The 26,246-nt window shown below is 64.0% G+C and overlaps 1 protein-coding gene across 3 annotated transcripts; it reads right to left on the bottom strand.

The window, feature by feature from the left end:
* Positions 1–568: 568 nt before the first annotated feature.
* EHD2 (EH domain containing 2) lies at positions 569–25,269 on the bottom strand. Of its 3 annotated transcripts, none has more exons than XM_050928513.1 (6): positions 24,045–25,269; positions 18,231–18,328; positions 9,758–10,170; positions 4,596–4,760; positions 2,824–3,396; positions 569–2,266 (listed from the first exon to the last, which is right to left on the bottom strand). In XM_050928513.1, exons 1-5 carry the CDS (start codon positions 24,440–24,442, stop codon positions 2,860–2,862), a joined length of 1,611 nt encoding a protein of 536 aa, XP_050784470.1. In that variant the 5' UTR covers positions 24,443–25,269; the 3' UTR covers positions 569–2,266; positions 2,824–2,859. The 3 variants fall into 3 exon arrangements, with proteins under 3 accessions (XP_050784470.1, XP_050784468.1, XP_050784469.1); XM_050928511.1 differs by lacking the exon at positions 569–2,266 and adding an exon at positions 2,525–2,771; XM_050928512.1 differs by lacking the exon at positions 569–2,266 and adding an exon at positions 2,533–2,617.
* Positions 25,270–26,246: the final 977 nt, after the last annotated feature.

Raw genomic sequence — 26,246 nt, 5'->3', positions numbered from 1 at the left:
GCCTGTGCAGGACAGTCTGTTCCCAGGGCGGCTCCCCGTCATCGGGGCTGCAGGCTTGTCCGTCCCCTGTCCCCCAGCCGAGCCTCATCCCACTCAGGGTCGACCCGGGACCTGCCTCCTGCCCAGGGGCACAGGCTGGGGTCTCCACACCGCCCAGGGGACGGCAGATCGGGAGTCGGGGAGCTCCTGGGGACCCACCTGGGGGCTCAGAATCTGCCCACAATGCACAGCTTCCCCCCTCCCTCCCCCTCTGCCTGGCGCTTTGGGCATTAAGGGCACAGGGATATGGACTGATGGGCCGATCCGTCAATGGATCAGTGAGGGGAGGCAGGAGACCAGGGTGGATGGGCCCAGTGGTGGCAGGGAGGGGGAGGGGGAGGAAGTGGGGGGCGGGAATGCTGGGCAAGGCAGGCCACTGGGCTGATGGGTGTGAGGGAGGTACCTGGCTGACGAGCCCCAGGTCTGGTGCAGGACAGCAGGGGCAGGATCCAGAAGCAGAGGGCCAGGCCGCTCCGATTTCGTGCGGCAGCCGGGTCCGGGGGCCAAGCATCGGGGGCCACGCGGTAGGTAAATGCGAGATCTCTTTATTGCAGAAGGATCGATATAAATACAGCCCCGGGGGCAGAGGAGATGACGCACAGAGTGTCCTGGAGCCCGGCTCGCACACACCGAGGGGGAAAGACCTCCCAGGGCTTCAGCTGGGCTCAGGCCGCGCATTCCCCTCAATGGGCCAAGGCCAATTCCCAGCCGTATCTGACCCGAGATCCAGAGGGACTGTAACGACGGAGGCCGGGAGAGAGACAGGGCCTGCAGGGGAAGCCCCCCAACCTGGTCACCTGACCAGCGCTGCATTAGCCCCCGCCCCATCCCTCCAACCACTGTCCTGCCCCCGGGATGGGGAACCGAGGGCCTGAATCTCAGTTGCCCCATCCGGGCACTTGGGGCTGGAATGGCCAGGGGTGGCTGGTGCAAAGTCGAGCGGTTTCACAGCTGCTGTGACTTATGCTCTGCCCCCAGTGCGCCCTGGTTAAAGGGCAGAATAAATGAGCATTTTGCCATCACGATACCAAGGGGCTGCCCCCCACAGCGCACGGGAGCGGGGGAGCAGTGGGATGTGTCAGGGGCATGAAGCACAGGGTGGCTAGTCTGATACACGGGGTCAATATACACAAAGCATCTGGCTGGAGGGGAAACGCCCCCCCGGATACGACTCACAGACCCACTTCCCGGATGGGGCTGAATGGCCCCGATCGGGCTGAGACGGGGCGGCTGGCCCCCCGGATTCTGAGTGGATTGCGTGGCTGATACAGTGCAGGGTGCAGTACCGCCTGCTACCACTAGGGAGGGGTGTCCAGCAGGGCTGCAGTCCCCTCAGTCTGTAATACCCCAGGCTTCCACCAGGGGGCAGGCAGGCTGCAGGGCCATACAGGGCTATGTGGGGCTAATTGGCAGGCCCTGTCCCCTGCAGCCCGCCCAGCTGTTCCGGGAACTGGGCTCAGAACCCCACAAACCCCTAGGGTAGCTTTGCCCCAGGCTGCCCTCAGGGCTGGATCTGGGTCCGAGGGGCCTGGCGCCGGCCCCTGCCACCATGGATCGCAGGCAGGACATGGGCACGGAGGACGCTAGGGGGCAGCGCCAGGATGTGACTTGCGCTAACCCAGCCTGGCTCTTTGTCCCCCCCAGTGGCGGGTCGGGGGAGAGCAGCTCGTGGCTTGCAGGCCCCGGGTTCAATCCCCACCCACTGTAGCTGGTGCCTCGGGGACTGGGGAGCACGGCAAATCCCCCCCCCTCCCGCTTTAACACAGCGACTGCCCCAGGGCCCGTCAGGTCTCCCCGCAAATGACCTGGGGTAGCTGGAGGTCCAGGCAGGGTCCAGCTCGCGGCCTCTCTCGTCTCTCCTGGTGGACAGGCAACATGGTGTGTGTGTTGGGGGGGGATCTGGGGCTGGCAGCCCCCCGCTGGCCCCGACAGAGTCAGCTGCAGCTTCGTGCCCGGTGGTGGAGATGGTGAAGGTATTCCAGGGTGGCTGGCTCAGGACGGGATGCTAGGGGGCCCTGATCCTGCACCGATGAGGGTCCTAAATTACTGCCTCGCTGGGTGGGGGTGAGGCTGGTTTGCTGATGCTGGAAAGGAGCGGGGGATTGAGGTCTCCCGGAGCAGTTCAGCCTGGCACGGTGCGAGGGGGGGCGGAAATCGGGGTCTCCCAGAGCAGTTCAGCCCAGCATGGGGAGGGGGGGAATATCGGGGTCTCCCGGAGCAGTTCAGCCTGGCACGGTGGAGGGGGGCGAGAGCTGGGGTCTCCTGAAGCAGTTCAGCCTGGTATGGGGGGTGGGAAATCAGGGTCTCCTGAAGCAGTTCAGCTTGGCACAGGGGAGGGGGGTGAGAGCTGGGGTCTCCTGAAGCAGTTCAGCCTGGCACAGGGGCGAGGGGAGGGGAAATCGGGGTCTCCTGGAGCAGTTCAGCCTGGCACAGGGGCGAGGGAGGGGGAAATCGGGGTCTCCCGGAGCAGTTCAGCCTGGCACAGGGGCGAGAGGGGGGGAAATCGGGGTCTCCCGGAGCAGTTCAGCCTGGCACAGGGCGGGGGGGGGAATATCTGGGTCTCCCGGAGCAGTTCAGCCTGGCACAGGGGCGAGGGAGGGGGAAATCGGGGTCTCCTGGAGCAGTTCAGCCTGGCACAGGGGCGAGAGGGGGGGAAATCGGGGTCTCCCAGAGCAGTTCAGCCTGGCACAGGGCGGGGGGGGGAATATCTGGGTCTCCCGGAGCAGTTCAGCCTGGCACGGGGGGGGGGGGGGCGGGAGCTGGAGTCTCCTGGAGCAGTTCAGCCTGGCACGGGGCGGGGGGGCGGGAGTCGGGGCCCCTTTATTCGGCCGAGCCCTTCTGCCTCCTCTTGGAGGGGGGCACCAGGTGGCGGGGCAGGTCGGCGGGCAGGCCGTGCCCCTCCAGCTTGACCTCGATGAGGTGGCTGGCCAGGGCGAACTCCTCGGCGTCCAGCATGCCGTCCCGGTCCACGTCGCTCAGCTTCCAGATCTTGCCCAGCACCGAGTTGGGCAGCTTGGTGGCCACCATCCAGGTCTTGGCCTTGGTGCCGCTTAGCTTCCCGTCCAGGGGCGCCAGGTTGTAGAAGATCTCGTCGTACTTGGGCTTGTCCTTGGTCACCACCCAGTCCTCGTCGTCCGCCCCCTCGTAGGCGCCGTCGGCCAGGCCCTCCACGAAGGGGCCGTTGTGGGTGACGTCGAAGGCCCCACCCTGCACCGCGCCCTCCGGCGTCTCCAGCTCCTCCTGGCGCAGCAGGGGCATAAGCCGGGCGATGTCGCCCGTCAGCATCTCGTCCAGCCCGTCCAGCAGCCGCGGCTTCAGCGCGTGGAACTTGGTGAAATCGTGAACCATCAGCAGCTCCTGCGGGGAGGGGGAGGTCAGCAACGGGGGGAGCGCGGCCCAGTCCGGTCACCCCCCCCCAATCCCCGTGGCCCAGTCCGGCCAGGCACTGTCCTTCCCTATGGCCCAGTATAGCCTAGCCCCCCTCCCCCCCACGGCCCAGTATAGCCAGCCCCCCCTCCCCACGGCCCAGTCTGGTCAGCCCCCTCCATCCCCACAGCCCAGTATAGCCCAGGCCGCTACTCCCCATGGTCCATTCCAGCCGGCCCCCCCAGCATCCTCACGGCCCAGTATAGCCCAGGCCCCTCCCCCCCAGCCGAGTCCAGTCTGGCCACCCCACCTCCCCACAGCCCAGTCCAGGCCCCCTCCCTATGGCCCAGTCCAGTCGGCCCCCCCCATCCCCACAGCCCAATATAGCGTGGCCCCCTTCCCCTCCCCACGGCCCAGTCCGACCTGTCCCTGTCCCTCCCCACAGCCCAGTATAGCCTGGCCTCCTCCCCTCCCTACGGCCCAGTCTGGCCTGTCCCTGTCCCTCCCCACAGCCCAGTATAGCCTGGCCCCCTCCCCTCCCTACGGCCCAGTCCGGCCTGTCCCTGTCCCTCCTCACAGCCCAGTATAGCCTGGCCCCCTTTCCCCCCCCCCCACGGCCCAGTCTGGCCTGTCCCTGTCCCTCCCCACAGCCCAGTATAGCCTGGCCCCCCTCCCCCCCACTGCCCAGTCCGGCCTGTCCCTGTCCCTCCCCACAGCCCAGTATAGCCTGGCCCCCTTTCCCCCCCCCCCCACAGCCCAGTCTGGCCTGTCCCTGTCCCTCCCCACAGCCCAGTATAGCCTGGCCCCCTTTCCCCCCCCCCCACGGCCCAGTCTGGCCTGTCCCTGTCCCTCCCCACAGCCCAGTATAGCCTGGCCCCTCCCCGCCCATGGCCCAGTCCAGCCTGTCCCTGTCCCTCCCCACAGCCCAGTATAGCCTGGCCCCCTCCCCCCCACTGCCCAGTCCGGCCTGTCCCTGTCCCTCCCCACAGCCCAGTATAGCCTGGCCCCCTTTCCCCCCCCCCCACGGCCCAGTCCGACCTGTCCCTGTCCCTCCCCACAGCCCAGTATAGCCTGGCCCCCTTTCCCCCCCCCACGGCCCAGTCCGGCCTGTCCCTGTCCCTCCCCTACCCCTAACTTGGCCCATCACCCCCCAGCTCCTGCCCTGCCCCGTGGCGGGGGGCAGCTCTCACCTGCATCTTGCCGCAGTCGGGGAAGTCGCCGGGCGAGATGTGATGCTCCAGCTGGATCTTGGCGAAGATGACGGGCAGCTTGGCGATCAGCTGCTTCTTCTTGTTGTCTTTCCCAAACACCGAGGGCATCTCCTTCTTCAGGTGGCTGATGATGTGGGCGTGGACCTGGGGGGGCCAGGGGGCATCAGCCAGGGACTGGGGGGTGGGGACCCACCTGCAGGGGCTGCTCCCAGAGCGAGCAGGCACTCGCCCCTGGTGCCAGCCACAACTCCCACCCCTGGGTTTGCTGGCAGAGCTGTCAATTATCCAGCCCCTTTCCCCCCCCCCAGCATGGCCCCCCCATCTTCCTCCCCCCCCAGCCTAGCTCGGACCCCCTACGGCACCAGTGGGCCTGGCCAGTTCCCGTCAGCAGCTCTTCCTGCCCCCCCCCGGCCTGGCACTGACCCAGAGCTTCGCTCCCTCGGCTTCCGCAGGAAGGATCCGTCTGGGGCAGCTGGGCAGGGCAGGGCAGGGGAGCTCGCTGCAGTCCCCACCCTCACCTCGGGACGGGCCCCTGCGACGAACTGGGAGTGTCCTTAATGTTTGCTCTGAATACTGGCTTGGTGCCTCAGTGTCCCCTCTGCAGTTCTTAATACCTAGGTGGTGGGATCAGGGGGTGTGATTGCTGCAAAGCAAAGGGGCCAGTGCACCTGGCACTCTGTCTCCTAGCAACTGATGGCCTGGGCCCCCCCTCTGCAAAGGTGCCAGCTGAAGGTGTTGGAGACAAAGGGATCAGGTGACCTCCTGGCCCAGGAAAGGAGCTGAGCAGAGAGGAGGGGCTGGAGGGGTTGTTAGGCTGGAGCTGGCTGGGGATGAGGAGTGAAGTGCAGACGTGGGGGTCTGGCTCACTGCCCCCCAGAACGGACACGGCCGAGGGGTCCGGTTCTCTGTATCTACAAGCTCTGTTTTAGACCCTGTTCCTGTCATCGAATAAACCTCTGTGTTACTGGCTGGCTGAGAGTCACGTCTGACTGCAAAGTGGGGGGGCAAGACCCTGTGGCCCCCCCAGGACCCCGCTGGGGCGACTCGCTGTGGGAAGCACACGGAGGGGCAGAGGATGCTGAATGCTCCAAGGGGAGACCCAGGAGGTGAAGCCGTGGGAGCTTCTTGCCCTGCAGACAGTCTGCTCCAAGGGAGAGGAGGCTCCCCAAAGTCCTGCCTAGCTTGGTGGGGAGCAGTTCAGAGCATCGCCCGGGGACTCCATGACACCCCCCAGCTCCAGACTAATCCCGCCTGGTTCCCAGCAGGGCCCAGGGCATTGGGCTGGAAGCCGGACTCCTGGGTTCTATACCCAGCTCTGGGGATGTGTATGTAGTGGTTAGAGCAGGGGGGGGGCTGGGAGCCAGGACTCCTGGGTTCTATCCCCAGCTTGGGAAGGGGAGTTGGGTGTAGTGGTTAGAGCTGGGGGGGGGCGGGCTGAGAGCCAGGACTCCTGGGTTCTCTCCCTGGCTCTGGGAGTGGGGCTCTAGTAACAATTAGGGGGGCTGAGGAGCTGATTTATAAGGAAAGATTTAACAACCCAAATCCAGCTAAAATACACTGGAGGGGGGACTACAGGCCATGGCTGCAGCCCCTCTGGGGGGAGTTTAGCCCGTGAGCTCTTAGGGGCTGGGGCTCTGCCCCACAGCAGGCCCTACCCTGCCTGGCTGCCCCCAGCCGCGTGGCAGCCCTGAGATGTCAGGGAATTTGCTGCCCCACGTCCCCCGGTGTTGCGCTTCACGGCCTTCCCTCAGTGGAGAAAGAGGAAAATCTGCGCCCCAGAGCCTTGGGTGAGGACGGGCACCCCAGGTCCCGCCTGCACAGATGGCAGTTGAACCCCTGTGATTTAGTGGTTGGGAGCACAGGGTTGGGGTGCAGGACTCCTGGGTTCTCAGCCTGCCTCGGTTTCTGTGAAGTTAAGTTGTGAGCGCCTGGCACAATGGGAGTCCAGATCTCAGGCGGGGTGTGGGCAGCGCCCGGCACAACAGGGCCCCAACTTACTGTGACCTTAAGAAAGCGCCTCTGTGCCTCAGTTTCCCCTCTGCACTAAGGATCGGGGCCAGACACCAACATCAAGGGGGCACGGGGCAGATGAAGGTCTCCGCTCGATTGTGACGCTGGCCCCGGGGCCGAGGGGGGCGTCCAGCCTCCGTGACCCAGGCGGCTGTTGGCAGCCGGCGGTGGAAAGTGGTCGGCGGCTGTTCCATGGACGTTCTGTTCCCTGGCTCCGGCCGTGGCCGGGAGGAAATTGCCACTCGGGGGCCCGGGCCGCACAAAGGGCCCGGGGAGCCGGCGCAGCAGGTGGCAGGAAAAGATAAGGCGGCGCAGGAGGGAAAGAGGCCGCGAAAGCCAAGCTGGCGCTTCCTCTCGGGCCAATGGAGGAGCCTCATTAAAACTCCCCCACGTCACTGGGGGCTCGGGGAGAGGAACCTGCATTACTGGAGGGGCCGCGCCCTCGGGGGGAGAGAGCTTTCCAAAAGCCTGTTAGACTAGGGAACCGGGGGCTGGCTGGTTCGGGGGGTGGGGTACGGGACCCGGGGCCTTTCTCCTGTCAAGGGTGTCAGCTCTGATCCAGCTCCAGGGCAGGGGCCTTTCCCCTCTAGGAGGCGCTGGCCCTGATCCGGCCGTGGGGCTGGGGCCAGGAGCTGGGGCCTTTCCCCTCTAGGGGCGCTGGCCCCGATCCAGCTGTGGGGCTGGGGACTTTCCCCATTTCTCAGACTGGGGGCCCTGTTACTTGGGAGGGGGTCCCCATTTCTCAGGCGGGGGGGCTCGATCACAGCTGCAGAAGGCTCTATCACATGGGAAACCATTAACGAGGAAACCAGGCACAGGATGCGGGGGGGGGAGCTCACAAACCCCGTAACTTCCCCCCCGCAGGGCCATTGTTCAGGACAGGACAGCCAAGTTTTGGGGGTTCGTGTCCGGAGCAATCTGCTGCCTAAGAGTCACAGCCCTGAAATGATATGGAGGGGGGGTAGGAAACACAGCCCCAAAAGCTGCCCTCAGAGACTCCCCCCAAACTCAGGAGGGGCAGAGCCCCAAGGGGCATGAGACCCACCAGTTAAGAGAGAATGTGAGACCTCACCCCGCAGCCAAGGGGTCTCTGATCACTAGCCCGCCCCTCCCTGGGACAGAACCCAGGAGTCCTGGTTCTCAGCCCTGCTCTAACCACCAGACCCCACTTCCCACACCAGGCCAGGCCAGACCAGGCCAAGGAGAGAACCCAGGAGTTCTGGTGGCTAGGATGATAACCAGGTCCTTTTGCCATCTGGGTGACCAGGGGCTCCCTGTCCCCTCAGTCCCCCTGTCTCGGTGCACCCCACTCACCCTGCTAGAACTCCCCTCCCTCTCTCCCCCCTCAGTCCCCCCACCTGCCTAGGTCCCCCTGTCCCCCTCAGTGCCCTCCACCCACGACCCCAGAACCCCCCTTCCACATGTAGGTCCCCATCCCCCTCAGTGCTCCCCAGAACCCCCTTCCACGCCCCTCGGTCCCCCTGCCTGCCTAGGTCCCCATCCCCCCCAGTGCCCCCAGATCCCCCTTCCACGACCCTCGGTCCCCCTGCCTGCCTAGGTCCCTGCCACCCAGTGCCCCCAGATCCCCCTTCCACACCCCTCGGTCCCCCTGCCCGCCTAGGTCCCCATCCCCCTCAGTGCCCCCAGAACCCCCTTCCACGTCCCTCGGTCCCCCTGCCCGCCTAGGTCCCCATCCCCCTCAGTGCCCCCAGAACCCCCTTCCACGTCCCTCGGTCCCCCTGCCCACCTAGGTCCCCATCCCCCCCAGTGCCCCCAGAACCCCCTTCCATGCCCCTCGGTCCCCCTGCCCGCCTAGGTCCCCATCCCCCTCAGTGCCCCCAGAACCCCCTTCCACGTCCCTCGGTCCCCCTGCCCGCCTAGGTCCCCATCCCCCTCAGTGCTCCCCAGAACCCCCTTCCACGCCCCTCGGTCCCCCTGCCTGCCTAGGTCCCCATCCCCCCCAGTGCCCCCAGATCCCCCTTCCACGACCCTCGGTCCCCCTGCCCGCCTAGGTCCCTGCCCCCCAGTGCCCCCAGAACCCCCTTCCACGCCCCTCGGTCCCCCTGCCCGCCTAGGTCCCCATCCCCCTCAGTGCCCCCAGAACCCCCTTCCATGCCCCTCGGTCCCCCTGCCCGCCTAGGTCCCCATCCCCCAGTGCCCACAGAACCCCCTTCCACGCCCCTCGGTCCCCCTGCCCGCTTAGGTCCCCATCCCCCTCAGTGCCCCCAGAACCCCCTTCCATGCCCCTCGGTCCCCCTGCCCGCCTAGGTCCCCATCCCCCAGTGCCCACAGAACCCCCTTCCACGCCCCTCGGTCCCCCTGCCTGCCTAGGTCCCCATCCCCCCCAGTGCCCCCAGATCCCCCTTCCACGCCCCTCGGTCCCCCTGCCCGCCTAGGTCCCCGCCCCCCGCGGTGCCCCCAGATCCCCCTTCCATGCCCCTCGGTCCCCCTGCCCGCCTAGGTCCCCATCCCCCAGTGCCCACAGAACCCCCTTCCACGCCCCTCGGTCCCCCTGCCTGCCTAGGTCCCCATCCCCCCCAGTGCCCCCAGATCCCCCTTCCACGCCCCTCGGTCCCTCTGCCCACCTAGGTCCCCATCCCCCCCAGTGCCCCCAGAACCCCCTTCCACGCCCCTCGGTCCCCCTGCCCGCTTAGGTCCCCATCCCCCTCAGTGCCCCCAGAACCCCCTTCCATGCCCCTCGGTCCCCCTGCCCGCCTAGGTCCCCATCCCCCAGTGCCCACAGAACCCCCTTCCACGCCCCTCGGTCCCCCTGCCTGCCTAGGTCCCCATCCCCCCCAGTGCCCCCAGATCCCCCTTCCACGACCCTCGGTCTCCCTGCCTGCCTAGGTCCCCGCCCCCCGCGGTGCCCCCAGATCCCCCTTCCATGCCCCTCGGTTCCCCTGCCCGCCTAGGTCCCTGCCCCCCAGTGCCCCCAGATCCCCCTTCCACGCCCCTCGGTCCCCCTGCCCGCCTAGGTCCCCGCCCCCCAGTGCCCCCAGAACCCCCTTCCACGCCCCTCGGTCCCCCTGCCCGCCTGGGTCCCCGCCCCCCGCAGTGCCCCCAGATCCCCCTTCCACGCCCCTCGGTCCCCCTGCCCGCCTAGGTCCCCGCCCCGCGGTGCCCCCGCTCACCCTGACCAGCCGGGCTCTCTTGACCAGGTCGTTGAGCTTACGGAGGGCCGAGTTGCGGGGCAGGTTCTGGATGTCCTGGAACAAGTCCTGCTCCTCCAGCTCGAAGAGCCGCCGGTTGTCGGAGACGAGCAGCGGCTCGGCCCAGAAGGAGCCGATGTAGACACGCAGCACCTCGGGGGTGTTGAACACCTTCCCCAGGGACCACATGAGGGCCCCGTAGACCCGCATCAGCTGCTGCGTCTCCACCATGTCGGCCTTGTTCAGGACCACCCGGATCTTGTCCTCGTTGCCCTTCAGGGCTCGGATGGCCTCCGAGAACTCGTCCGAGATCTCCAGCTTGTGGGCGTCGAAGAGCAGGATGATGCGGTCCACGCGCTCCGCGAACCACTGCAGCACGGCCGGGAAGTCGTAGCCTGCGGGGCCGCGCGGGGAGATGCCGTCAGGGCAGGGCAGGCCCTGTGCCCCACACCTGCTCCCCACTCCCCAGGCCTGTGCCCCACACCCACCCTGCCCCCTTTTCCCAAGCCCTTGCACCCCATGCCCCTTCGCTCCCCAGCCCGTGCCCCACGCCCGCCCTGCCAGGGCATGGGGTGTTCCCTGCAGAGGGCACCGGGTGCCTGTGGACCTGGCTGCCAGGTGTGTGGTCCCTATGCAGCAAGTTTCTGCCCTGACTCCTCCTGCTGGTGCTGGGGCCGGGCCCAGAGGAATAGTTCGTGTGTTGAGAAAGGGACAGGGGCCTCTGCCTCCCCCTCCCCCCAACAGACCCCCTTCCCCATCCTCTGCTCCTCCCCCAGTGCACCCCCGCCCTGCCCCCATCACTCTCCACTGCCTCCCACTGAGATCAGGGCCCCGTCGGGCCGGGCGCTGCCCGGGCCCCGGCCGAGATCAGGGCCCCGTCGGGCCGGGCGCCGCCCAGACCCCAGGCGAGATCAGGGCCCCGTCGGGCCGAGCGCCGCCCAGACCCCAGGCGAGATCAGGGCCCCGTCGGGCCGGGCGCCGCCCAGACCCCGGCCGAGATCAGGGCCCCGTCGGGCCGGGCGCCGCCCAGGCCCCGGCCGAGATCAGGGCTCCGTCGGGCCGAGCGCCGCCCAGACCCCAGGCGAGATCAGGGCCCCGTCGGGCCGGGCGCCGCCCAGACCCCAACCAACATCAGGGCCCCGTCGGGCCGGGCGCCGCCCAGACCCCAGGCGAGATCAGGGCCCCGTCAGGCCGAGCGCCGCCCAGACCCCAGGCGAGATCAGGGCCCCGTCGGGCCGAGCGCCGCCCAGACCCCAGGCGAGATCAGGGCCCCGTCGGGCCGGGCGCCGCCCAGACCCCAGGCGAGATCAGGGCCCCGTCGGGCCGAGCGCCGCCCAGACCCCGGCCGAGATCAGGGCCCCGTCGGGCCGGGCGCCGCCCAGACCCCGGCCGAGATCAGGGCCCCGTCGCGCCGGGTGCCGCCCAGGCCCCGGCCGAGATCAGGGCCCCGTCGCGCCAGGTGCCGCCCAGACCCTGGCCAAGATTAGGGCCCCCTGTACTGGGGTGGGGGGGAGCTCAGGGGCTGAGGGAAGAGATGTCTCATTACATCCCCCCAGCAGCCCGAACAGCCTCGCTGAAAAGCGCTGCTGGAGCCCAGCCGATCCCCCCCCCTTGCCCTCCCTCTTGGCAGCCCATGGCGGCGAGTGTCTCCAACGCACCAAAAAAGGAAGCCTTGAGGCTGAGCAGAGGAAAGTCTGAGCCAGCTGGGGCCCTGCTGTGAATCAAAACCCAGCTGGACCGGATGGGGCTGTAACACCCGCCCCCCCCCCCCGCGGCTTCTCTCCGCTGCCCGGGAGTCCTGGGAAAGGTTGGGGTGGCCTGGCCTGGCCTCTCGTGCTGGGGGATCAGCGAAACCAGGGCACAGAGCTTTCCAGTGACCCTGCCCCTGCCCGGGCGCGGGGCTCTACCCTGCTGCAGCCCCTCCTCTGTCCCCTGGCCTCTCTGGGGGGCAGGGAGCAGGAGCCGGCCCCCTTGGCTGCAGTGATGGGGGGTGGGGGGAGAATCGGGTCCCGTGAACTCCTTCGTCCCCCGCTGTTTACACAAGCAGGGAGGGAGCCAGCGAGTTTCCAGGCCTGGCGCCCAGCCCTCCCTGGAAAATGGAGCCGATCCAGAGGACGGGGGCTCCCGGTGACGGATGCCGCTGAGCTGGGGTGGGGAAGGGGAGGCTGGGCCCAGAGCTCGTCCAGGTGGAGAGCAGAGGCTGAGCTGAGGCTCCAGCCCAGATGGGATTTGGGGGATTCTCTAGAGAGGGAGGGGGGTCCAAGGGGCAGGAACAGCAGCTGGCCCAGACCACGTGCCCACCTGAGAGCCGCACTGGCCTTTCCCCAATGCCAGCTTGCCGTGGTGTATTGGATCTCACAGTGCCCTGCACCTACTGTCCTGAGCTCCAGGGTTGGCCTTCGCTTGCAGGCCCAGAGCAGCGGTGGGTTATGGGGCACTATCTGAACAGGCCCCGCACCCCATCCCAGAGGTGGCTGCAGCTCAGTGCTGGGTGAGGGATCCCATGCAGCTCAGGCCTGGCTTGGACACCGGCCCGGGGAGCAGGGCCATAAATCACCCCTGCGGGAAACAGCCTGAGCACCGGACTGTGCCAGCTCACGGCGGGAATTTCCTCTGCGCTCTGCCCCTTTCGGCTCAATCCCTGGGCAGCCCACCTGGGCGGTTGCTGCGTCTCAGCGACGGGGCTCACCAGGGACGGGGCTCTGGGCTTCCATTGCCTCAGGGGATCTCCTCCTTCCCCCCAAAAAACAGCACCCATGAACTGCCACTAGCTACCTGCAACAGGGGTCTAGTGGTTAGAGCGGGGAGGGGCAGCTGGGAGCCAGGACTCCTGGGTTCTTTCCTCGGCTCTGGGCGGGGAGGGGGATCTTGTGGTTAGAGAGTGTGGGGGAGGGGAGCTAGGACTCCTGCTTTCAGACAGTGATTCGCTGAATGTCCTTCAGCAAGTCCCTGCTCCTCTCTCTGTGCCTCAGTTTCCCCAATTGTGAAGCAGGGAGAGAACCACACAGAGTGGCCTCACAGGGGTCGACTTGGCCATAGGTTTTCACTAGCAATGCTCCCGGTGGCCCCCCGTCAAAGCGGGTTGTGCGGTTCCCATTCACAAGCGCTGTCACCCGCCTCCCCCACGATCACCCCCCAGGACATACGCCCTGCCCCCACCGCGCTCCCCGCTGGCAGGACAGGCATGGTTCTCACTGCTATGGGGCTCAGCTGTCCTGGCCACGGAAACCTCCCTGCCCTGGCTTATCACCCGCTTTATTCAACCAGCTTCTTCCTCCATTTGTCCCGGCCCTGCTGGGGGATTTCAGATGCTGCCCTGCTCCCAGAAGTAGCACGTGCCAGGGACCTGGCCTGAACTGAACTGCCCGGCTGGGCATTTCCTGGGTTCAGTCCCATGGCCGGCTGCAGCGCCTGCTCACGGGGCTGCACAGCTGCACAAGCGACCCTACAATAACAGACCAGTGTAGCAGTGCAGGAGTCACAAGTGACCCTACAATAACAAACCAGTGTGATCAACCCGCACCCCACGGTGATGGCCCAGCCCGCACTGAGCACCCCAACAGTGACACATCGGCCCGCGCCACCGCCGAGCACCCCTACAATGACACTGTAGCCTGCATGCTGGAGGGAGATCGGTTCGGTTTGGGACGCAGAGCTGGGCTGTCCTGAGGGTTGTTTGCACCACGGGAGAGCTGCGAGCAGCCACCGGCACCCTGAACTCAGCAGGGTGTTTACCGAGCCGCCATGTGCCAGGGCCGGGCTGGATTCCCCGCATAGCTCAGGGCGCGGAGCTCCCTCCAGCTCCGAAGGGGGCCAGGTGGGCTGCTGGGCAAGGGAGCCCCATGGCAGCTGGGTGAACCCCTCCTGGAATGCAGCTCCCGCCCCACATGGGCCCCGGGAACCCCGAGCCGCTTGCCAGCGATGAATTCAGAAGGGAGGAATCCCAATGAGGAATTCGGACATGTCAGTGGGAAAGCACGGCCCCCACCCCATTACATTCCTCCAGCCACGGCACATCCAGGCCGGGGACCCCCACCCCCCCCTGCACATTCCTGCAGGGGCCAGGGGTCACCGGGAGGGCAGGTGCTCAGTGCCTCTGAAATCAGGCTGCCAGGAGCCCCACAGGGCTTTGATAAACTGCCGTGTGAAGGATTCCTGATCCCCGCCACTGAGATGCAGCCGCCTCTGGGGTGCGGGGCAGAGGCCTGTTTATACAGGGATCCCACACCCTGCGCTGAGATGTAGCCACCTCTGTGACGGGCCCTGCCAGCTGTTTATACAGCCAGGACTCAGCCAGAACTGAAATGCAGCCACCCTGGAGGTGGAATGCAGCAGCTGCTAAACATCAGCATTGCACTATGGTTTAGAATAATAATCAAAGCATGATCTTATGGTCCAAAACCAGGACTGGGAGCCAGGACTCCAGGTTTTCTCCCCAGCTCTGGGAGGGGAGTGGGGTCTGGCGGTCAGAGCAGGGGGGTTGGGAGCCAGGACTCCTGGGTTCTCTCCCCAGCTCTGGGAGGGGAGTGGGGTCTGGCGGTCAGAGCAGGGGGGTTGGGAGCCAGGACTCCTGGATTCTCTCCCCAGCTGCCCTGGGGGAGCCATTGCCCCTCAGTTTCCTTGGGAGCTAATGGCCCTGCACACCTGGTGCAGGTGGCAGTGTGGAAGCAGGTTATCCAGCGCTGGCTTTCCCAGGAACATAAGAACGGCCGTACCGGGTCAGACCCAAGGTCCATCCAGCCCAGTATCCTGTCTGCCAACAGTGGCCAATGCCAGGTGCCCCAGAGGGAATGAAGCTAACAGGTAATGATCAAGTGATCTCCCTCCTGCCATCCATCTCCACCTTCTGACAAACAGAGGCTAGGGCCACCATTCCTTACCCAGCCTGGCTAACAGCCATTTATGGACTTAACCATCATTAATTTCTCCAGTTCTCTTCCCCCCACGGCTGCTCCCTGCCCCGCAGGGCCAGAGGCCTGGACTTCCCTTTGTTGGCTCCCCTGTGCCTCTTGTTCCCTGGCCGGCATCCCAGCGTGGGAACAGCCAGCCCTTGCTCAGCTGACGGGGATCCAGCCTGGGCTGGGAGGTGATGCTCCAGGGCCCCGCCGGATCCCGTGGCAGGGTGAAGTCATCGGCCTCCTTCAGTTCGCACGCCCAGCTTCATTTGGATACAGGATTCACCCTCACTTCCTGCCCCGAATGGCTGGCTGGCATTGCTGAATCATAAACGGGCCCCCGCGCCCCACCCCAGAGGTGGCTGCAGCTCATCCCCGGCTGATCCGAGCACCAGTCCCTCTGCACCCAGCATCACCCCCCAGCTCCCAAAAGGCGGTACCCCGCGGGATCCCTGTCACTCCACTGAGGAGGCTCACTAACCAGCTGCGTGCCTTGAGGTGACATCGCACCGGATTCTGGCCCCGGCCCTTTTCATTCCCACTCAGTGCCCCCCTTTGTAATGGATTCGGCCGAACGTTTCCTTCCAGGAATGATTTTATAACCAAAAGGGTGGAGTGAGGGGCACAGGAACAAGAGAAAGAAAATGTCCATGTTTGTGGGTAACATTTCTGCACTCCCCTGTGCTGAGCCTGCAACGCCGTGGGGCCGGGACTGGCTCCCACTCTGTGTCTGGTTGGGGCAGAGAGAGACACCCAGAGCTGGACAGCAGGGGCTGCGGGTCGGGAGTGAGGGGCCCCGGCAGAGTTGGGGGAACAGGGGGCTGCGGGTCGAAAGTGAGGGGCACTGGCAGGGCTAGGGGGGCAGGACTGGGGGAGCAGGGGGCTGCGGGTCAGGAATGAGGGGCACTGGCAGGGCTGGGGGAGCAGGGGGCTGCGGGTCGGGAGTGAGGGGCACTGGCAGGGCTGGGTGAGCAGGGGGCTGCGGGTCAGGAATGAAGGGCATTGGCAGGGCTAGGGGGGGGCCAGGGCTGGGGGAGTAGGGGGCTGCAGGTCAGGAGTGAGGGGCACCGGCAGGGCTGGGGGAGTAGGGGGCTGCGGGTCAGGAGTGAGGGGCACTGGCAGGGCTGGGTGAGCAGGGGGCTGCGGGTCAGGAATGAAGGGCACTGGCAGGGCTGGGGGGGGCCAGGGCTGGGGGAGTAGGGGGCTGCAGGTCAGGAGTGAGGGGCGCCGGCAGGGCTGGGGGAGCCGGTAGCTGCGTGACTCAAAGCCCCGGCTCCAGTCCCTCCTTTGCCATCTGTCTCTGGCGTTCGCCCAGCAGCAGCGGCAGCCCCGGCCCTTTGGAGGCGCTGGGATAACGCGCCCCCCCCCCAGCTCTTCCTGTCTGGAAGGAGCCCAGCTGCATTGTGGCTCTTTCCCGGTGGCCGGAGCCCAGGGGGCAGGGACTGGGGGGCTCAGCTGCAGCCCCGCTCCAGGACCACGCCCGGCCGGTCGCAGGGCAGGGCCAAGGGCAGAGTGGAGATGAAGCCTGAGATTTATTGGTCTGATGGCTCTGTGCCCCCCAATGCCCTTTGGGAACCCAGGAGTCCTGGCCCCAGTCCCACCCCCGTTAGTGCAGCAACACCCACGTTTGTCCCTCTGGGGCTTGGCCTCTGCCCCCGCCCTTGGGCAGCTTCTCGCCTCCCGCTCCCAGCATCCCCCTACCTGGGGGGGCAGCTGGGCCCCATTGACCCAGGAGCCCCCAGCCCGGTCACACCCAGCCCCTGGGCTCCACGGCGGGGGGCAGAGCCCACCCCAGGCTGGCATCGCACCTGCTAGTGAGCAGTGGGGGGCCCCGCTTGGCCCTGGTGCAAGGCACCCGCAAGGCAACTACTTGCTTGTACACATGCCCTGCCCCACCCTGGGGGCACACACACACACCACAGCCCATGGGCACATGCACATGCACACACACCCCGTGGGAACACGCACACACACCCCGTGGGTACATATGCCCCACGGGCACACACACACATACACACAGACCACAGCCCATGGGCAAACCCCCGCCCGTGGGCACACATGCCCCATGGGCGCACACACACACACGCCACACCCCATAGGCACATGCACACACACCCCGTGGGCATGCACATGCCCTGTAGGGGCACACATACCCCGCAGGCATGCATGCGCGCACACACACACACACACACACACACAGTGCTCAGGGGACACACACACATACCGCAGACACATGCACACGCCCCGCAGGCATGCACACAGACACACCTCACAGGCGTGCGCACACACACGCCCCATGCAGACACATGCGCACGCCCCATGGGTGTGCACACTCCCCCGAAGGCGTGCACGTGCACACACACACACACACATACACACGTCCTGTGGGCGCACACACACACACGCCACACCCCATAGGCACATGCACACACACCCCGTAGGCATGCACATGCCCTGTAGGCACACACATACCCCGCAGGCATGCACGCGCGCACACACACACAGACACAGTGCTCAGGGGACACACACACATACCGCAGACACATGGACACGCCCCGCAGGCATGCACACACACACCTCACAGGCGTGCGCACACACACGCCCCATGCAGACACATGCGCACGCCCCATGGGCGTGCACCCCCCCGAAGGCGTGCACGTGCACACACACACACACACACACACACGTCCTGTGGGCGCACACACACTCCGCGTGCACACGCGCGCACACACACACCCCCGGCCACACATACCTGCACTGACATACAGACACACACAGATACAAACATGGGCACCCGCGAATACACACACTGCATGTGCCCCCCTGAGCTGTGCCCAGACACAGGGCACACGGCCTGCCACGAGGGGCCGCACACACTGACGTGCACAAACAGTTTGTTCAAGCAAATTACTACAACAACGAGTGGTTCATCCCGCGACAATGACTCACGGTGAAAAAATGCCCTTGGCCCTAGCCCGGCCCCTGTAGCAACAGGCCCGACAGCCAAGTGCGAGCTCCACTGGGCAGGACGGGGAAAGGGCGTTCTGCAGGGAGGGGCCTGGTGCCGGGGGTGCACAGAGACACACCCGGCCAAAGGGATACACCACGACTCCCAGCCCCCCCAGCCCCACTACACACCACTCCCCTCCCAGAGCTGGGGAGAGAACCCAGGAGTCCTGGCTCCCAGCCCCCCTGCTCTAACCACCAGCCCCCACTCCCCTCCCAGAGCTGAGAGAGAACCCGGAAGTCCTGGCTCCCAGTCCCCCTGCTCTAACCACCAGCCCCCACTCCCCTCCCAGAGCTGGGGATGGAACCCAGGAGTCCTGGCTCCCAGCCCCCCTGCTCCAACCCACCAGCCCCCACTCCCCTCCCAGAGCTGGGGAGAGAACCCAGGAGTCCTGGCTTGACCTGCTGGGCTCTGCAGCCCTTCCACCCACTCTGGCAATCAACGTGCCCCTGAACAAAGCCCCACATGGGGGGATCCGGGGTTACAGGTGAAGCCCCCGCCCTTTGCTCCATCCACAGAGCACTGAGCCAGTGCATTCGCCCCCCGGCCTTACCCCGGGACACACGCTGCTTGGCTCCCGACAGGATCCCCGGGGTGTCGATGAGGCTGATGCTCTCCAGAACTTGGTTGGGCAGCTGGGCACACATGAACCTGGCAGGAGAGGGAGGCAGCGATGAGCAATGGCAGCATGAGAGACAGGAGAGGGGCATCTTGGCCTAGCAGCTTGCGCTGCGCACGAGGAGCCAGGACACCTGGGTCCTACCCTAGCAAAGAGAGGGGAGGGGAGTGGGATCTAGTGGCTAGAGCCAGGAGGGCTGGGAGCCAGAAATCCTGGGTTCTCTGCCCAGCTGGGGGAGGGGAGTGGTGTCTAGTGATTAGAGGGTAGGGGCTGGGAGCCAGGACTCCTGGGTTCTCTCCCCAGCTTGGGGAGGGGAGGAGGGTCTAGTGGTTAGAGCAGGGGGTGGCCAGGAGCAAGGACTCCTGGGTTCAATGCGTGGCTCTGTCACTGAATTGCTGTGTGACCTGGGGCAAGTCTCTTCCCCGCTGGTACCCGTCTCCTGTCTGCCCTTGTCGAGTTAGGGTGGGACTGTCTCACTCTGTCTGGGCAGCGCTCGGCCCAGCGGGGGGCCCTGATCCCGGCCAGGGTCTGGGCAGCACCTGGCGCAGTCAGAGACTCTAGTGGCTCCTGTGTTTGAATACTAGCAGGTTTATCCCCTGTGCTGAGAAAGCCGCTGGAAAACACTTACTGTTTACTCATTCCCCCTGCTGCCAGCCCCCTCTCCTTGCGCTAGGAGCAGATTGGGGACCAAGCCGGAGCACACTGCGCTGGGGCCAGTCTCTGCTCCCCAGGGCCCACAGATGAGTTAAGAGCAGCCCTGAGGCTGCTGTAATTTACACTAAGGGCCAGGCAGCTCCCAGGATTCAGAGGGTTTAAAGCCACTTCCCTCCCCTTCTCCAGGTGCTGGGAGGGGTAACTGGGAATCACAGACCCTGCAAACCTTGGGGAGTCCCTGCCTGTCCCTGAGCCTGGGGCCCTGGGGGTGCCGGGGAGCCAGGTCACCCCCCCCATACAGAACAGCAGCCTTAGGGGAGCCCCAGGCTGGCTGGAGAGGCCAGTGGCCCTGTGCAGCGACACCAGGGCTGGACATTTGGACCCCTCCAGTCCCAGGGTGCAGCAGCCACCCCCTGGCCTCTCAGGCCTCACCTATGCCAGCCTGTGGCCACCCTTCTTCCACACCTCCCCCCCCCCAACCGCAGCAGGCCCGGTGCATCGGCTCACGCTGGAAAACGTCTTCTCCTTCCCGCTGGCACCCCGGGGGCACAGCGGCACCAGCCACGTGCCAGCGCCTGGACACGGGCGAAGGGGAAAGAGGCCCCAGTGGCAGGCCCAGGGGGGAAAAGAGGGGGGAGAAGGAATGAAGGATGGAGCAAGATGCAGGCTGGGGGATCTGGGAAGAGGAGAGCGAGCCAGGGCTGGTGCAGAGGATGGGGGGTGCTGGCCCATGCTCCCTGGCCTAAGCAGGGCGGGTGGGGGCATCGGCAGGAAGCCAGGCCATGCACACGAGTGGGGGGCTCATGGGAGGAGCCCGTGTTTACAAACTCCTCCACGCTGGAGGAAGTCGGGTCGGTCCGATATAAACACGCTGCTAAAAATAGACCTGCCCAGGCCCAGCTGAGCTGGGCATGGGAGGGGGCTCCCAGCTCAGCCGTGGCTGATTCGCTACAGGCCAGATGGGCTCCTGGGGCCTGCTCCAAGCCGAGGGCTGACGGGAGCCGTTGCACTGACCTCATGGGGCTTGGGGTTAGGCTCCAGGGCCCACTGCCCTGGGAAAGCCGCCAAAGTCCATGAAAAGAACCCAGGCAGCCTGGCCTGTTTGTCTAGAAAGGAGAGTGTTTCCAGAGTCAGAATTCATTTTATTTTACTGAGATTAGGGCCCCGTCGCGCCGGGTGCCACCCAGACCCCGGCCGAGATCAGGGCCCTGTCGCGCCGGGCGCCGCCCAGACCCCGGCCAAGATCAGGGCCCCATTGAGCTGGGTGCTGCCCAGACCCCAGCCGAGATCAGGGCCCCTTCGCGCCAGGAGCTGCTCAGATCCCAACCGAGATTAGGGCCCCGTCGCGCCGGGCGCCGCCCAGAACCCAACCAAGATCAGGGCCCCATTGAGCTGGGTGCTACACAGACACGAGTGAGAGCCAGTCCCCCTACAGATGTATTATCCCTATGTGACCAACAGGGGAAACTGAGGGACGATGCGATTTACAGCGAGTCTGTGACAGAGCCAGATACTGAACCCCCATCTCCTGGGTCCCAGCCTTTCCTCAAGGCCCCCCTCACTCCGTCTTCCCCATCTGCACCCCTCAGCTCAGCCCTGAGCAGAGCTTGCCCATCCCCGGGGGCCTCCTGCCAGCCATCTCGTGAGAAGGGCCTGGCCGCCCGTGGCTCCCTGCCGCCAGCGCATCTGCAGCAATGACGCCTTCTTTCCAGGCAGGCCGGACCGGGGAGGGGACTGGGCCACAGGCCCTGCATTCCTGAGAGCCTGGCTCAGACCCAGCCCCCAGTCTGCCCCCCCCCCCCCCGCCACAGACCGGGGCTGGGTGGGAACAGGTGCCTCTGCTCTGCATGAGACCCCCCACCCCAGACAAGGCCAGGCTGGCCGCACATCACGGGGGGCTGCTGCTGTTTAAACCTCTCTTCCCTCAGCCGCAGCTCCCCAGTCCCAGCCCCCTCCCCGTCAAACCCAACAGCCCAGGCTTCTCCCAAGGGGCTGGGCACGGACATGCAGGGTTGAACAGCTGTTTGCAATGGCTCTGGTGGAGCAGGGTTGGGGCAGGAAGCCAAGGCAGGGCTGTGCCAGATGGGGCAAGGGATCTCCACTTTTCGGAGAAGGAGTGGGATCTAGTGGTTAAAGCTGGTGGGGTAGGGCTGGGAACCAGGACTCCTGGCTTCTATCCCTGGCTCTGGGAGGGGAGGGGGATCTAGTGGTTAGAGCAGGGAGGGTTAGGAGCCAGGACGCCTGGGTCCGATCCCTGGCTCTGGGTCTGAATGGCTGGTGCAGGGACAGCCTGGGAGCCAGAACGCCTGGGTCTGATCCCTGGCTCTGGGAAAGGTGTGGGATGTCTGAGTGGCTGGTTCAGAGAGGGCCTGGGAGCCAGGACTCCTGGGTCCGATCCCTGGCTCTGTAGGGCATAAAGCTCAAAGAGGTGAAACGACATGTGCAGGGTTATGCAGAGTCAGGGGAAATGCTCAGGAGTCCTGACAACAAGCACACGCTGCCTTGCTGTCATCCTGAGCTGCTGTGTGCGGCCGCTGAAGTGCTGCTGTGTTCCACCCCCGAGGCAGCTGCACTTCGGTGTGTGTTAGGGGAGCAGTCCCACGTGATACTCTGTGACTCCTGAAAGGCTCAGTGGAGAGGTTTACAAAGCAGGGCCAGTGGCTTAGCCACAAATTTAATCACTGACACCCCCAGGCCGGCTCCCTCAACATCAGGGCAGGAAATGGCTCCTAGGTTGTGTGTGAGAAACTAAGAGAGGAGGGCTCGGATCTGAAACCTCCTCTCCCCCCCCTAGTGCCACGTCCCCCCCACTGGGTGACAAACACACATGCAGGGATGTATGCACGCACATACCGGATTGCGCACACATGCATGCAAGGATGCATGCACACACACTGACCGCACACACACACGCCGGGTGGCTGGCACGCCCACCCACACACACACACACACACACACACACACACACAGGGATGCATGCACATATACTGACACACAAATGCACTAACACAGAGGAATGTATGTGCACACACACACACGCCCCACCCACCCTTTCTGAAACATGCTTGAACAAAACCTGGCAGGGGAATTTGCCTGACACGGTGCGGCCTGGGCCTCGAGCTCGGCTCTCGCTCAGAGACTCGAGTTGTCCCGGAGGCCCCGGGCACGAAGCAGGACTCCCCGGGCCAGGGCTCTGGATAGTCTCTCCTATCCTCATAATCTACAATGCAGTGAACATCCCGGAGGAGAGGAGTCTGTTCCCATCTGTCCCCCCCACCCCCCTCGGAACAGTGTCATCTCCCAAGGGCGGGAGCCCCATTGCAAGAGACATTTACTATCCGACTGCAGCGAGCAGAGGGGACCGTCCTGTCCCCTGGGGGTGAGGGGGATAGACTGGAGGGGACACACCACCCTGTCCCCCCAGGATGTCCAGCACAGAAGGCGGACAGGACAGAGCCAAGGGTGGAGACAGGCTGTAGAAATGAACCATGGCTCTGCCCTGGGGGGAGATTGGATAGATCGGGGCTGGGAGAGGAGAGCAGAGGAGCTGGGGGTGGGAGGGGCTAGAGAAGGGGAATGGGCTGCCCCTGCTTGTCCCAAGGGCAAGGGGACGCCCACTGACTCTGAATGGCAGCTGTTTAAACCAATGAAAGGAAATGCAGCCGGGCATTGGCCAGCGGAACTCCCTGCTACAAGCTCTGAGGCCAAGCGCTTAGGGATAAAGAGAACGTTTAAAGACACACTGGGGATTTTGGTTTAATAAGGGATACAAGTCCCCAAGCTTCAGGGCATAAGCCCCCTTCCAAGTCTTGGGGATCAGGGGAAAGCATCCCCTAGTGGCCAGATTATCCCATAGTTCTCTGGGCTAGACGACCCGCTGGCCATTCCTATGTCACATCCCTTTGCTTAAGCAAAAGTGAGGGGAGGAGACTAACAGGAGCTGGGAATGGGCCCACCAGGCCAGGCCTCCTGTCTGCAAGAGAGCGGGTCAAGCCAGACACTCCCGAGGACCATGAGGTACCGGCTGTGGCATCTCACCCCATGGGGGGAATTCCTGACCCCTCCATGGGGCTGATCCGCTCACGCCCTGGAGCATGCCGATTGAACAGCCACAGGACCCAAGCTGGGTCAGCCCGGGCTGGCTCGGGGGTGAGCTGAAGACGAGGAAGAGGAGGCAATGGTACATGGCAAGGAAAGGCTGTGGCACAGGGTCCCTGGGGGAAGGCACTGGACAACTAGCAGCCCTCTGTTGTGCCACACTGAGTTAGCGGTGGCCGGGGAGCATTGTGGGAAGGCATTGGAGGACCAGCAGCCCTGGATGGGCAGTGCTAGCCTAGGCTGAGTTAGCGGTGGCCGGGGAGCATTGTGGGAAGGCACTGGAGGACCAGCAGCCCTCGATGGGCAGTGCTAGCCTAGGCTGAGTTAGTGGTGGCTGGGGAGCATTGTGGGAAGGCACTGGAGGACCAGCAGCCCTCGATCGTTGTGTGGTGGGCTAGCCTGGGCTGAGTTAGTGGTGGCTGGGGAGCATTGGGGGAAGGCATTGGAGGACCAGCAGCCCTGGATGGGCAGTGCTAGCCTAGGCTGAGTTAGTGGTGGCTGGGGAGCATTGTGGGAAGGCACTGGAGGACCAGCAGCCCTCGATCGTTGTGTGGTGGGCTAGCCTGGGCTGAGTTAGTGGTGGCCGGGGAGCATTGGGGGAAGGCACTGGAGGACCAGCAGCCCTGGATGGGCAGTGCTAGCCTAGGCTGAGTTAGCAGTGGCCGGGGAGCATTGTGGGAAGGCACTGGAGGACCAGCAGCCCTGGATGGGCAGTGCTAGCCTAGGCTGAGTTAGCGGTGGCTGGGGAGCATTGTGGGAAGGCACTGGAGGACCAGCAGCCCTCGATCGTTGTGTGGTGGGCTAGCCTGGGCTGAGTTAAGTGGCTGTGGAGGGAAGCTCACTCAAGGGGTGCCCAGTAGGCCTGGTTGTTCCAGCCACCACACGAGCAACAGGGTTTTGCACGTGTGCAGACGGGGGTTGAGTTCACGGGGACGTTGGCCACTGATGGCCAGCCCTTTGGGAGCAGGAGCCAGCAAGCGGGGGGCCAGCACTCACCGGTTGAGGAAGGTGTTCCCGAAGGGATTGAGCTTGCGGAAGGGTTTTTTGGGGTCAACGATGAGGGCGTTGCCCGGGATGATCCCCTCGGTCTCGCCATGCATGACAGCAATGAAGGAGTCGGTGGTGGGCTCGGGCCCGATGCGGCTGCCCGGGATGTCCTGCTCCAGCAAGTACCTGATGAAGGTGGTCTTCCCTGTGGAGTACTGCCCCACCACCAGCACCATGGGCTTGTTGTCAAAGTCGGCGTCCTCCAGGGCTGGCGAGTGGAAGTCATGGAAACGGTAGAACTCCTCCACGGGCAGCAGCTTCTTCTTGTAAAGGTTCTTCAGCCCCTCGGTGACCGTGTGGATCACCTCAGGAGTCGTCTTCTCGTTCTTCCTCATCCAGCTGAACATCTTCCCCTAGTCCTGCCGTACACACCTGGGGAGAAACTGGGCAACGGGAGCTCCTTGGGAGATCGATAGATCCTAATCAATAGATCCTTCCGAGATCAATAGCTCAGAATTGATAGCGCTTTCAGATCTGTGAGTCAATAGTTCAACGGATCCGATAGAGAGATCAATGAATCCAAGCTGAAAACCCCGTCGAAAACCAGGAAGAGCCACAGTCTTTTGGAGATCAGCAGATGTGAAGTTGATAGATCTTTAAATTGCTAGATCTCTGGGAGATCAGTCAGTCCAAATGGAAAGCTCTTGGAGACAGGAGACCGACAGATCTGAAACCAATAGACCCTTAGGAATCAGCAGATCTCTGATCAGTAGATCCAAATGGATAGATCTTTTTTTGTGGGGAGACGGGTGTATCTCTTGGGTGATTTCCAGACCTGGATTTGGTAATCAGATGAAATTTAAAGGCACGGCGTTGCGTATGCTGCTTGATTTAAAGAAACTCAAACAGAATAACTCCTGAGCCAAGATCATAGGCTTGGCACGGGGGGGGGAGGGGGTTCTTCTGACGCCGTTTGGGAAGGAACTTGTTCTCCCCTTTCCTCCCTAAAAAAAAAAAAAAAAAAAAAAAAAGTTCTGCAGCACGGAGAAAGCCAGCACCAGGAGCTAGCGGCACAATCTCAGCAGGGATCAGAGCTGCTAATGGCGCTTTGCAGAGAAAAATTCTTCTCTGGCCCATGCAATTTTTTTTTCCTAAAGGAGGAAAAAATCTTTCAGTGAACTTGCAGAAGATCCTGCAGAACATCTGAGGAGAGGCTGGGAGGCTGCCGAAGGGAAAAGGAGTTGCCAGATGACACAAGGCAGACAGTGGAATATATTAACATAAATTATCAGGGGGTTGTGGGGGGAACTTGAGAACAAATATTGGGGGGGGGGAGGCATATGAACAGCTTTTGCACTGAAGGCAGGAATGTGGGCTGGACAGGCAGCCTGTGGTGCCACCAAGCGGGGGACTGACGTATGTGCTGTCAGAAGGAAAAGGAGGAACCAGATGCAGTCTTTGCAGTCACCCTTTGCACGGGATGCTCAGGAAAGTTCATCTGAATTCACAGCAGGGGACCAGTTACCACCGCCTCCCAGAACATGCCCATGCCTGTGCAGAATTCAGGGGTCCGTGGCCAAATCTCATGATTTTGTCACAAGTCTCATGATAATTATTAGAGGGGTGGCCATGTTCGTCTGTATCCACAGAAACAACAAGGAGTGGCGCCTTAAAGACTAACATTTATTTGGGCATAAACTTTCGTGGGTAAAAGCCCCACTTCTTCAGATGCATGGAGTGAGAGTTACAGATACAGACGTAAATATACCAGCACGTGAAGAGAAGGGAGTTACCCCACAAGTGGGGACCCAGTGCTGACAAGGCCAAGTCAGTCAGGGTGGATGTGGTCCACTCCCAGTAACTGATGGGGAGGTGTCAATACCAAGAGAGGGGAAATAGCTTTTGTAGTGCGCCAGCCACTCCCAGCCCCTATTCAAGCCCAATGAATGGTGTTAAGTTTGCAAATGAATTGCAGCTTTGCAGCTTCTCTTTGAAGTTTTTGTTGTTGAAGGATGGGTACTTTTAATGTGACAGATGCCATCGTGTGCCAGCAATGTTCCTCTGCCATTTACACTGGCCAACCCGGACAGTCCCTACGTAAAGGAATAAATGGACACAAATTGGACATCAGGAATGGTACCATAGAAAAGCCAGTAGGAGAACCCGTCACTCTCCATGGACATTCAAGAACTGATTGACAAGTAGCCATCC

This window comes from Gopherus flavomarginatus, chromosome 18 (genome assembly GCF_025201925.1).
Source record: "Gopherus flavomarginatus isolate rGopFla2 chromosome 18, rGopFla2.mat.asm, whole genome shotgun sequence".
Lineage (NCBI taxonomy): Eukaryota > Metazoa > Chordata > Testudines > Testudinidae > Gopherus > Gopherus flavomarginatus.
The sequence above is the reverse complement of the archived record's forward strand: the minus strand, read 5'-3'. Positions and strand labels throughout refer to the sequence as shown.